Consider the following 13282-nt stretch of genomic DNA (forward strand, 5'->3'; position numbering starts at 1 on the left):
TATCTATCTATCTATCTATCTATCTATCTATCTATCTATCTATCTAACTATCTATGTACCTACTTATTTATTTATCTACTGTATCTTTAGTTACAGTGTCAGTATCTTTAGTTTAGTGTCAGCTGAATCCTGTTTGGACTGTTTTGACTTGAATCCTGTTGCGGCAGGGGCGCGCTTGTTTAACGCTGCTGTTTATTCTCGTTTTTTGGCTTAGATAACTTCGGAGGTCAAATCCAATTTGCCCATGACATTCAGCACCAAAATTTTCCCTTACTGAATATCTTTGAGATTTCTAGAGTGATCCGTATTGATTTGCATCGAGAACAGACAAACAGACACACATTCACAAATATTTATTAGATGTATATATATATATATTTGGAACGTGAAAATTTCGATTATATGCTACTACTATTTTCAATTTTTCAGAACGATCTTGTAGAAGTGCGAGCATAGTGGATTAATCAAGATCACCATCGATCCATGAAATGCTGACTGTATGCATATCACAGTAGTAGGAACTGAGTTATAGCTAAAAGTGCATTGTCACTTTTACAAGTAATAAATGAACAACATTATAATAGTAATGAGCATACGGGCATTGATGATCTTAAAGTTTTGGGAATGATAAAACAGTGATTCATTAATGCGCAGCCTTGGAGCAGAAGATTAAAGCAGCTCTATTAACATTACTGCGCAGCCTTGGAACAGAAGATTAAAGCAGCTCTATTAACATTTGCTAACTTACCGGCGGTACACAACTTGATGCCTTCATCGTAGCCGTCGGGACAATCGGGCGACCCATCGCAAATGTATTGCAGTGGGAGGCAGACCTCCGAATTTCCAGGGCAGCTGAAGGGTTTGATTGGTGGACAACCTGCCGTGATAAACATAGTACTGATATTTGATATCTGGTCCAGATATGCGTATATAATAAGCAATAACGTTCTCAATAAGCAACTTACATAACTACGCATGTAATCGTTACACATTAAGATCCCATCAACAAGATCGTAATAGTGACTGATTGTTGGGCTCTTGTGTATACAAATCGATAGTCGCAAATTAGGATCCAATCGATCCAAACGCATTTTTTTCGACATTTTGGCGAAAAAAAACGATGCGGTCATTAATGACGCGTGTAACGCGTACAGCGCTTTATTTCTTAACATCGCCAGCAAAATATTTGTTCATTTAGCATTGATGCACTGGTATTTATCAAACTAACTATAATTAAAACATCTTTTGTGCGGGATACACACCGACCTCATGGCTCATGATGCATAAATAATGAACGTTTCATTAAAGTTTTATAATATAACACAATCGAACTGCGAACAAATTTTACTTCAAATGCAAAAATTGCGTATATCGCCGAGATGAATTATAAAGTTTGTAATCGCATTTAAAGCCGAGGAAACAACCAATTGCCCCCGACGCCCACACTGATGCGTCGGTTCCTCGGCACGCCAGACAAGGCGCAGCCTGGTTATTTGCTACACCGATTAATAATTGCTCATAGGGGGAACGGTCGATTGTTGTCATGCAAATTATTTAGATTAGTTTTACGATCTAATTAACGCAGTTGCGCGCTCACGCAATGTACTCACTAGAGTGTGTATGGTAATGCAGACACGCGTGCACTTTGAGCAATTATTTAGTAGAAATTACTTCTTAAAGCTCTATTGGGTTTCGCTCAGGCCGGTAAAGGCTAGAGTTGAGGGGGAACAATGCATAAAGCATCATTAAACCGTCTTTAGGAATAATTAGTGTTGACAATAATTACGTTCTGTCGGGGTTGAAGGTAGTCATAATGGCTGTTGTTATCATCGTCATCATCGCCGCCGCCGTCGTCTTCGTTGTCGTCATCGTCATCGTCGTCATCGTCGTCGCTATCACCGATGCCGGTAATTTAATTTTCTAATCTAATAATGTTTCTGTTAATTTTAAAACTCGTCGGGCCATTACGGGCAGGATAACGCCGCAGTTTCCATCGCCATAGCCTATTAGCGTCTTCGTTGAATGTAACAGTGATAGCGGGAAGAAACATAGGAACGCCTGAGGGGCGGCGCGACAGTCGGTCGAACGAGAACCGCGCGAGTGCAGCAGGCGCAGACGAAAAACAACAACATTGAAACGCAGTACATGGTCGATGAGCGGACGCGATCACCAACAACGGCGATTACTGCTGATGTTGCTAATAGTTACGAGATTCTCGCGCGCTAGTGTATCGGAACTCCTCGGCGAGTCGTCAGCCTGAGGGTATTGCGAACAAATTTTTTTATTATGTTTTATTATTGTTTTCCACTGTGGTGTAAAACCACGCGGCAATGTTTTCGCGTTGCATATCGCAATGCTACCGCAGTGGTGACAGCAACGCATTAGGTTTTACCGAGCGGAAATGCCAAGTTTTGTCTATCACATATTTATTGCCTCAGCGGTCGGCTCGGTGTCGTTAGCATGCTCTCTCGCTATCAGCGCAATTACGGACGGAATAAGGCGGCCGCTCTGGGACTTCGGCTCGGCCGTATGCGACAGCTGCACAGCAGCATCCGACGTAATTTTCGACACGTATACATGCACTGCTGCGACAGTAATTTCCATGGATTTCGGAACCTGTTGTCTGCTGGCGGAGTAGCCATTATCGTCTAGTGACATTGGGAATAGATGCGTGGGTCAGTTAGCCGTAGATTGAGAATGCCGAATGTTGATTAGTGGAACACCTATGCGATATGTAAATTCCCTGATAATGCTTTCATGTAGGAAATTCGTTGTGGCTTTCACATATAATAATGGTCAGCGGTCAAGTGCACGGGAGGAATAGTGATGCCGCATCTTGTTCTGCGATTCAACGTACTATTGATTTATAATAAATTACCCTGAGTCTCGTGTAGCTTTCTGGTTATATATATATATATATATATATATATATATATATATATAATATATATATATATATATATATATATATACGTGCACGGTGGTCACGGTACATGCTGGCGATGTAAACAACAGATCAAGCTACTCATCGATGTTAACATCGTAAACGTGAATTATTAAGAGCGTGATTAGATCAACTTATTTCCACCGGAAGCTTTAAATTAATAATTCACAGTCAGACGTACATGCATGCAGGCGGTATTAAGGTACAGAGGCAGGCCTATCTTTTAATACGATATAGTATACACCATGCGCTGTACACCGCACCTGCCTACACTCATATCAAAAGTGGAGATTTTACAATGCCATTGTTATTAATGCAATTCCATGCTATGTTTCATAAAGAAGCTAAATAGCAAAAAAGTCCCTAAACTACGTTTAAAGGGCTCTCCCATCTCTCTCCGGGTATGGAAGCTGTCATACATAAACAACGCTTGGTTCGTAAAATAGTGTGGTACGAATATCGTTCCCGTGTGGGACTAACAAGGGTTGGGACAGTTGCGATTTTCATTGTCTCGCCGAACTTAATAGGTTCGAATCCTGGCCAGGTTTTAGCATGGTGATGGCTTTTGCTTCTGTATAAGAGGAGCAGCAGATTTAACGATTTAATGATATATAATATATATAATTATATATATATATATATATGCGTGCGTGTGAACGTGTGTTCACGTAGGATATCTCTGCTAGAGACAATAACTGCGTGATGGAGTAATTTCCATCGATTTCGGAACCTGTTGTCTGCTGGCGGAGTAGCCATTATGGTCTAGTGACATTGGGAATAGATGCGTGGGTTAGTTAGCCGTAGATTGAGAATGGCGAATGTTGATTAGTGGAACACCTATGCGATATGTAAATGCCCTGATAATGCTTTCATGTAGGAAATTCGTTGTGGCTTTCACATATAATAATGGTCAGCGGTCAAGTGCACGGGAGGAATAGTGATGCCGCATCTTGTTCTGCGATTCAACGTACTATTGATTTATAATAAATTACCCTGAGTCTAGTGTAGCTTTCTGGTTATATATATATATATATATATATATATATATACACTAGCAGGACACCGGCGTGCCCGGAAAATGAAGCGCTCAGTTGGCTGAATCGACCACTTGTTGATAGAAAAATACCCCAAAATATGTATGTTATTATGTAATGTATTATGTGGTGTGTGTGTGTGTGTGTTGTGTGTGTGTGTGTGTGTGTGTTTGTGTGTGTGTGTGTGTGTGTGGGTGGGTGTGTGTGTGGTGTGTGTGTGTGTGTTGTGTGTGTTGTGTGATGTGTATGTATGTATGTATTGATGTATGTATAGTAGTGTAATGTTTGTATGTATGTATGTATGTATGTAATGTATGTATTAGTATGTACTGTATGTTATGTATGTAATGTATGGTATGTAATGTATGTATGTATGTATGGTATGATATGTATGTTTGTATGTATGTAATGTATGTAATGTATGATGATGTACTGTATGTATGTATGTATTATGTAATGTAGTATGTATTATTATGTATGTATGTAGTATGTATGTATGTATGTAATTGTATCGTATGTATGTAATGTATGTATGTAGTATGTATGTATGTATGTATGTATTATGTATTGTAGTATGTTATTGTATGTATGTATGTATGTTATTATGTATGTATGTATGCTATGTATTTATGTATGTATGTGTGTATGATATGTTATTATTTGTAATGTACTGTATGTTATGTATGGTATGTATCCGTATGTAGTATGTTTATGTATGTGATTTATGGTGATGTATGTATGTATTTAGTAAGTATGTATGTTGTGATGTATGTATGTATGGTGATGTATGTATGATATGTAATGTATGTATGTGACTGTATGTACTGATGATAATGTATGGTATGTATGATGGTGAATTGTAATCGTATTTATGTACATTGTATGTATTATTCGTGTATGTATGTATGTCATGTATGTTATGTATGTATGTATTATGTATGTAGTATGTATGGGGTGGATGGTATTGGTTATGGTATGTATGTATGTGTATTATGTATGTATGGGTACGTAGTGTATGTATGTAGGTGTATGTGGGTATGCTATGGTAGTGTATGTATGTACGTATGCTGAGTGTATGTATGTATGGTATGTATGTATTTAATGTATGTATGCTATCTATCTATCTATCTAATTCTATGCTAATCTATCTATCTATCTTACTCTACTATCTGATCTATCTATCTACCTACTATCTATCTGTCTATCTATATGCCATGGTCTATCTATCTATCGTATTTATCTATCTAAGTTCTATCTATCTTCTATCTATCTATCGTTAGTCTATGCTATCTATCTATCTATGCTACCTATCTACCTATCTACTATCTATATATCTGTCTATCTATATCCATCTATCTATTTCTATCTACTATCTATGCTAGCCTTATCTATCATATCGATGCGACCGATGTCGATCAATTCAACTCTATCCATCTATCTATCTATCTTAAGTTTATGTATCGTATTTGATGTAATTGTATGTATGCTATCTCTATCTATCTATCTATCTATTCTATCTATGCTATCTATTTATCTATTTATCTATCTATCTATCTATCATCTTATTTATCTATCTAATCTATTTATCTATCTATTATCTATCTATCTATCTATCATCTATCTTATATATCGCTATCTATTTATATTATATATTTATCTGTCTATCTATCTATCTATCTATTATCTATCTATCTATGCTATGCTATCTATCCTATCGTATCTATTATCTTATCTATCTATCTATCTATCATATCTATCTATCTATCTATCTATCTATCTTAATCTATCTATGCTATTTATCTATCTATCTATCTATCTATCTATCTATCGTATCTATCTATCTATCTATCTACTATCTATCTATTCCATCTATCTATCGTATCTATCTATCTATCTATCTATCTAGACTAATTTCTAGTGTACCTACTTATTTATTTATCTACTGTATCTTTTAGTTACAGTGTCAGTATTTTTAGTTTATGTCAGCTGAGATCCTGTTTGACTGTTTTGACGTTGAATCCTGTACTGGCAGGGCGCGCGCTTCCGTTTAACGCTGCTGTTTATTCTACGTTTTTGGCTTAGATAGACTTCGGGAGGCAATCCAATTGTGCACCATGACAAATTCACGCAACGAAAATTTGCCCATTACTGAATTATCATTTGAGATTTCTAAGAGTGATCCGTATTGATTTTGCATCGGAACAAGACAAACAACACACATTCACGAAAATATTTATTAGATGTATATATATATATATATATAGTTTGGAAATCGTGAAGAATTTCGATTATATGTCTACAACTATTTTACAATTTTTCAGAAGTACTTGTTGAAAGTGGTCCGAGCAAGAGTGAAATTAATCAAGATCACATCGATGGCATGAAATGCTGACTGTATGCATATCACAGTAGTAGCGAAGCTGAGTTCATAGCTAAAAGTGCATTGTCATTTTATATAGTAATAAATGACACCATTAATAATAGTGAATGAGCAATACGGGGCATTGAGATCTTAAAAGTTTTGTGAATGATAAAACAGTGATTCATTTAATGGCGGTCAGCCTTGGAGCAGAAAGATTGAAGGCAGCTCTTATTAACATTACTGCCAGCCTTGAAAAAGATTAAAGCAGCTCTATTAACCATTTGCTAATCTTATCCGCGGTACATCAACTTGATGCCTTGCAAATCGTAGCCGTCGGGATCAATCGGGCGACCCCATCGCAAATGTATTGCAGTGGAAAGGCAGACCTCTCGAATTCCAGGGCAGCTGAAGGTTTTGATTGCGGTGGACAACCTGCCGTGATAAACATAAGTACTATTATTTGATATCTGGTCGCAGATATGCGGTATATAATAAGCAATAACGTTCTCCAATTAAAAAGCAAACCCTTTTTAACCCATTAACTTACGGCATGTAATTCAGATTACACATTAAGATCCCATCAACAAGATCGTAATAGTGGACTGATTGTTGGCTCTTGTGTATACAAATCGAGTAGTCGCAAAATTAGGATCCAATCCGATCCAAAACGCATTTTTTCGGACATCTTTTGGCGAAAAAACGATGCGGTCATTAATGACGCGTGTAACGCGTACATGGCGCTTTTATTTCTTAACATCTGCCAACAAAATATTTGTTCATTTAGCAATTGATGGGCTCTGGTATTTATCAAACTAACTATAATTAAAAGCATCTTTCTGTGGCGGGATAACACAGGTGCCGACCTCATCGCCATGATGCAGTAATATGAATTAATGAACGTCTTTCATTAAACGTTTATAATATATACACATCGAACTGCGAAAACGAAATTTTACTTCAAATGCTAAAAATTGGCGTGATATCGCCGAGATGAATTATATAAGTTTTAATTCGGCCATTTAAGCCGAGGAAACAACCAATTGCCCTCGACGGCCCACACTGATGCGTCAGCGGTTACCTCGGCAGCGCCAGAAGCAAGGCGCAGCTAGTTATTTGCTAGCAGCCGAATTAATAATATGCTTCATTAGGGGAACGTTCGATTGTTGTCATGCAAAATTATTTAGATTAGTTTCGATTCTAATTAACGCAGTTGCGGCGCTCACGCCAATGTACTCACGAATAGAGTGTGTACTGGTAATGCAGACACGCGTGCACTGTGTTGGTCTTGAGCATTATTTATTAGAATTACTTCTTAAGCTCTATTGGGTTACGCTAGTGGCCGGTAAAGGCTTAGAGTTGAGGGGGAAGCAGATGCATAAAGCATCATTAAACCAAATCTTAGGAATACATTAGTGTTGACGATATAATTCGTTCTGTCGGGTTTGAAGGATAAGTCATAATGGCGTTGTTATCATCTGGCATCTATCTGCCGCCCCGGGCCGTCGTCTTCGTCGTGTCATCGTCCATCTGTCGTCATCGTCGTCGCTATCTGACCCGAGCCGTGTAATTTAATTATCTAATCTAAGTAATGTTTCTGTTAATTTTAAATACTCGGTCGGGCCATGTACGGGCAGGATAAACGCGCGCAGTTTCCAGGCGCGATAGCCTATTAGCGTCTTCGTTGAATGTAACAGTGGTAATAAGGAAGAGAAGAGGGTAGAAGCAGAGAGAAGAGTTGGGAGGGAGGAGAAGCAGGGAGGGCGAGCAGAAGAGAGCCGAGAGAACAGAAGATATAAGAGAGAGGGAGGTGAAGGCAAGGGGAGAGAAAGAGAAGAAGAAAGAGAGAGTGCAGGAGGCAGAAGGAGGGATATTAAGCAGAAGAAGAGGGGAGAGCAGAGAGGAGGAGAAAGAAAGCCCAGAAGAGCGGTGAAGAAAGCATAAGGAACGCCGCTGAGGCGGCGCGACCAGTCGGTCGAAACGAGAACCTGCGACGAGTGCAGCAGGCGCAGACGAAAAACAACAACATTGTGAAACGCAGTAACATTGGTTCGATGAGCGGACGCGATCACCAAACAACGGCGTATTACTGCTGATGTTGCTGTAATGAGTTACAGGAGATTCTCGGCGCGCTAGTGTATCTGGAACTCCTCGCGAGTCGTCAGCCCTGAGAGTATTGCGAACGAAATTTGCTTTAGTATGTTTTATTATTGTTTTTCCACGTGGTGTGAAAACCACGCGGTCAATGTTTTCGCGTTGCAAATATCGCAATGATAGGGCCGGCAGTGGTGACAGCAAACGGCATTAGGGTTTTACCGAAGAACGGAAATGCCAAGTTTTTGTCCTATCAATATTTTATTGCCTCAGCGGGTCGCTCGGTGTCCGTTAGCAGCCTTGCCGCTCAGCATGCTCTCTCTCTGCTATCAGCGCAATTACGGACGAATAGAGGGCGTCCGCTCTTGTACTTCGAGGCTCGGCCTGTATCGACGCTGCACAGCAGCATCCGAACGTAATTTTCGAACACGTATAACATGCACTGCTGCGACACGCTGCCTCCCCATCACACCACACACACACACATACACACACACTACACACACACCCACACACACCACACACACACATGCACACACACCACACCACACACACACACACACACCACACTGGTGGCCTATCGGTATGGTGAGTCCGGTTCGCGTATTATAACTGATTGGCGTGACACGGTTGCTGCATACAGAGAGTGTATGATAAGTCGTGTAACTGTCGGGTCGGACGTCCCGGGCCGGTTATCAGATACATGTCGATACTGCTTCGCTCAGGGTTTCTAGATAGTGTCGAGCTTAGTTGGTAGTTGTCATACGCATCGATTGAAGTTCGTTCGCCCGGCTCGGGATATTTCTCGGCCGCATTTTCGGCTGTCTGCTGTCTGTGTCGTGGCGGCCGCGTCACGGTGCTGTGCCACACACCAACACACGCACGCCGCACGCCACACACACACACACACACACACACACACACACACACACACACACACACACAACACACACAGCATACTACACGGGAGCGAGGGGAGGAATTTCACGCTCCCTCGGTGCGTGGTCAACCTACATGACGCTTCATCCGTCAAAACGCCATGTATATTATGTATTACACGATAAGCGCTAATGCGGCAAGCCTACGTTTCTCCATGTACAGACACCTGTCTGCGATCGTGGCATTCGGCTGCTACCTGAATCCGCATTCCTAGTAAGGAATATGATTAGCGGATAAAATGCGCCAGAGCAACCGCTTAATAGGAATTGCCTGTCTGCCAATTAATACCTCAGGCACCGTCATTGAACAGGTCTAAAATGCTACGCATATAAACGTAATGAAGCCAAGGCAGCCGATATACAGTAATTAGGCCGAACATTACATGTTTGTGCGTGCGTTCTATTTGCTGACGTTGGATTAGTAGCACTATACACAACTAGTATCTACCAACAGTCGGGACTGTAAAGACGCATTAGGTGTAAGGAAATATGCTGTGAAGGTAGGGCGGGTTCAGTAAAGTTCACAATAAGCATTGTGATTGCATTCAAAGTCGAGTAAAGAATGATACCGAAGTAATGTAATCATGATTTTTTACATCTGTTTGTGATCCTTGAATGTAAAATTAAGTAACGCAGGATGATCGAGAGTACTTTCGACGGAAGGAGTAGCTCTTACGCGATCTCTAGAATTTGTACAAAAGTTGCGGTTTTATCAACACCTAGGCTCTTAGGAATAAGCCTAGATGTAATATATAAGAGAACAAGATTATATATTTTGTATATCCGTTTAAATATGTGCTATAATCTTGAAAACCGTGAAAAAGTACGATACAGACGAGTTCTCTGTCACGATACATCGTTATACTCAACATACTCAGCAGCAGATATTATTCTATACGGAATAGACCGGCATAAAGTTGGCATGTGCATAATAGTAGGAGTAAAAAAACAGATTAGTTTTTATTCACTCTTAATGCTAGATATATAAATATTGAATCCAGTATTATCTGTGTAGTAGTGTAAGTAAATCACGTGACACTATACGTAGGTAAGATGTCTGACATGGCTCCGCTTTCTCTTATTGGTTCACGTGATTACCCCGAACCAGTTAGACCTACGTGAAAGACATCCGCTTCCATGAACGTGTCCGCAAGAACTCGTTTCTGCGCGGCATATCGCCTATAAGGTAGATTTAATCCTTACAGAAAAGACTGCATTGACAGAGGGATAGTCCGAGAGGGATGGAAGAACGAAATATTCGCATTGTTAACGAATTATCATTTACACGTCTTCCGAACGCTAGTCGCTGTACATTCGTTTTATGACGTTGAAGTGCGCGTAATACGCGACATCTCTGTACAACGATCCGAATGCTGGTGTGATCTCTCGACTAAATACTCGGACATTGACTCACAGGTTAACGTCAAAACGTATCTCCGTGGCCGTTAAAATTAGTTTGGTTACAAATATTGTACGAGTGTCCGCTGTTGATATAAACAAAGACCACATAGTCAGCTTTCAGTGACACACGAAAGGCGCAAAAAATCCCAAATAAAATACACGAGGCTGCAGCGGGAGGCTAAAATGCGTTTCTGTAATCCCACATGCCAATACTATGACATGCGTCTTGCCTAGCGACGTGTAGAGATCCCATCTCACTTAGCGAGTAGCGATGTGGGTCGTCTTATAGGAGTGAGTCCGAAATCTATTCATTCTCTCTCTCTTTCTCTCTCTATCTCTCTCTCTCTGTCTCTGTCTCTCTCTCTCTCACTCTCCCTGTCACTTTCTCCCTCTCCCTGTCACTCTCCCCCGTTCTGCATCTTTGTTTGCACTAACCTTCCTTCTGCCTCCCGCTCTCATTTTTGCCCTGACTTTCTTACGCAGACACGCGAGCGCACGCACGTACGTACGTACGTACGCACGCACGCACGCACGCACACACACACACACACACACAGCGCACACTAAACTCAAACACAGAACCACGTAACATACACAATACGCATATATATTTATGCTGACAGGAAAAAGACAAACGCATGAAATATGGTCGACAATGGCCAAGCGTATTGCTCGACATTCGTTATAAAAAATTTCAGGCCAATTTTAATATAAATATATAATATATATATATATATATATATATACATTGGTTGTGTAATGTTTGTGTAACGTGTGTTATAAAATAACACGTTGCACGCAGGTAATATTGTTCACAATGTCATTGTTCAGTGGTTTCACAAGGGAAAGTAGTGTGCATGATATCAGGAGTGGATAATAGAGAATGTTATCGTAAAAAGCGGGCATATCTTGCGACGATCAACGGGATGCGTGTGTATACTCGTAGATGGAGCCGTTGTCGCTAATAAACCGTCAATGAACTCGATAATTATTGCGTGAGCACGACAAAAAGATAGCAAAGTGCATGCTTACTTTTCCCCTTTGCGATGCACGCGATTGCCTCTTAGCTAATTGCAGTTTTCAACGGCTGTTGGTTTGCAATTCGTTGGCACACATTTCTTTTTATTGATCCTAAGCTAAATGCCTACCAAACGTTCCATCGCCGCGCTTGCCCTCCGCGTACGACTGCCGATACATGTTCAATAGGTTGTCGAAGGACTTCTTGGCGATGCCGTTGCGGTGGTGGTAGAGGCGGCCTAGATCGATGGCGTTCGCTGTTGTGACGAGCAGAAGCAAACCGAATACCACTCCGCTTTGCATCGCCGGCTTGATGAAATTACTGAAAACAAATTCGAGAGAGAAATGCAGTTAGCGAGTGCGCGACGTCGCGTCGATGAGTTCGCGTCCAGCAGCTATCTCGTGCGCCACCGCCGCAGTAAAATGATGTCGCTGTGTAGGGGTGAGTCGGGGCTGGAGTGGCGTTAGAGCTGCTTTCGCCACTAACCACATCGGCAATGCGACATTGATCGTCGTAATGACGAGATGCGCTCGCAATGACGTTTTGATAATATTAATCATCGTGTAAAAAAACGCTAGCGCGTTATTTTGCCTTGCATGCAATTTGCGAATTTAATTGCTTTAGTTTGGCTACATCCTTTCAGGAAAATTAAGAGCATAACACATTTGCGTGCGGAAAGCAATGATTAATCGTGGTATATATCTCTATTATGAGCCGCAGAAACGACAAAATTTCTTCAATATATTTTCCTTGACTGATTGTGAATCACTCTTATCATAATTAGAAGAATGAATGAATTCGTGCAATGCGTGTAGTTGCGTATCGTGCATGATAACAATGGTTTTAGCATATCCATATCTTACGACAAACCATTGAACCCTCCCCCCTCTCCCCAAAAAAATATATCACCGTGAACAGCGAAACGAACCCAATCAGTAAACTATTAACTGCCTCGTCACTAATTCAATTATGCAAGGCTCTCACTATCACGCTAATGGAACCCATAACGCGCGTCGATTGCGTGTGTTAAGATGGGCGGTTATGCTTTCACGAATAACCTAGCTATTAATTTATATTTTTAGTGACCATCGATGGAAATAGCATGCTAGAAAAAAATGCATGAGATGCCAAGGACACAACATGGAAGCTGATTAGGTTAAACACGCATTTCGTTTAAATCATATCAACACGAGGGATATAGAAAATATGAAACAATGTCATGGTTTATGTAAAAATAAAAGGCAAAACATTTGATCACTGCCTAATAATTCCATCTAAATCTCACGCTGCAAAAATGTAAATTTAAATATCTGCAAATCAATATTCATATTTAGAGCTACGTGTTTATCCATAACTATATCTACAAATAAAATCTACCCAATCCACACACCCAACCACCCATTAATGCATCCATCCACCCATCCATCCATCTATCCATCCATCCATCCATCCATCCATCCATCCATCCATCCATCCATCCATCCATCCATCCAT

The 13282-nt window shown here is 40.5% G+C and overlaps 1 protein-coding gene across 1 annotated transcript in view; it reads right to left on the reverse strand.

Annotated features, from left to right (window-relative positions):
- Positions 1-13282, reverse strand: part of LOC106821271 (IDLSRF-like peptide) — a 58513-nt gene that overhangs the window by 21111 nt on the left and 24120 nt on the right. Inside the window, exons 2-3 of the mRNA XM_014826013.1 lie at positions 11919-12109; positions 749-877 (exon numbers count right to left, since the gene is read on the reverse strand). Coding sequence (XP_014681499.1) covers positions 749-877; positions 11919-12109 — 320 coding nt within the window. The remainder of the gene's footprint in view (positions 1-748; positions 878-11918; positions 12110-13282) is intronic.

Source organism: Priapulus caudatus, unplaced genomic scaffold, assembly GCF_000485595.1.
Source record: "Priapulus caudatus unplaced genomic scaffold, Priapulus_caudatus-5.0.1 Scaffold66, whole genome shotgun sequence".
NCBI classification, from domain to species: Eukaryota; Metazoa; Priapulida; class Priapulimorpha; order Priapulimorphida; family Priapulidae; genus Priapulus; species Priapulus caudatus.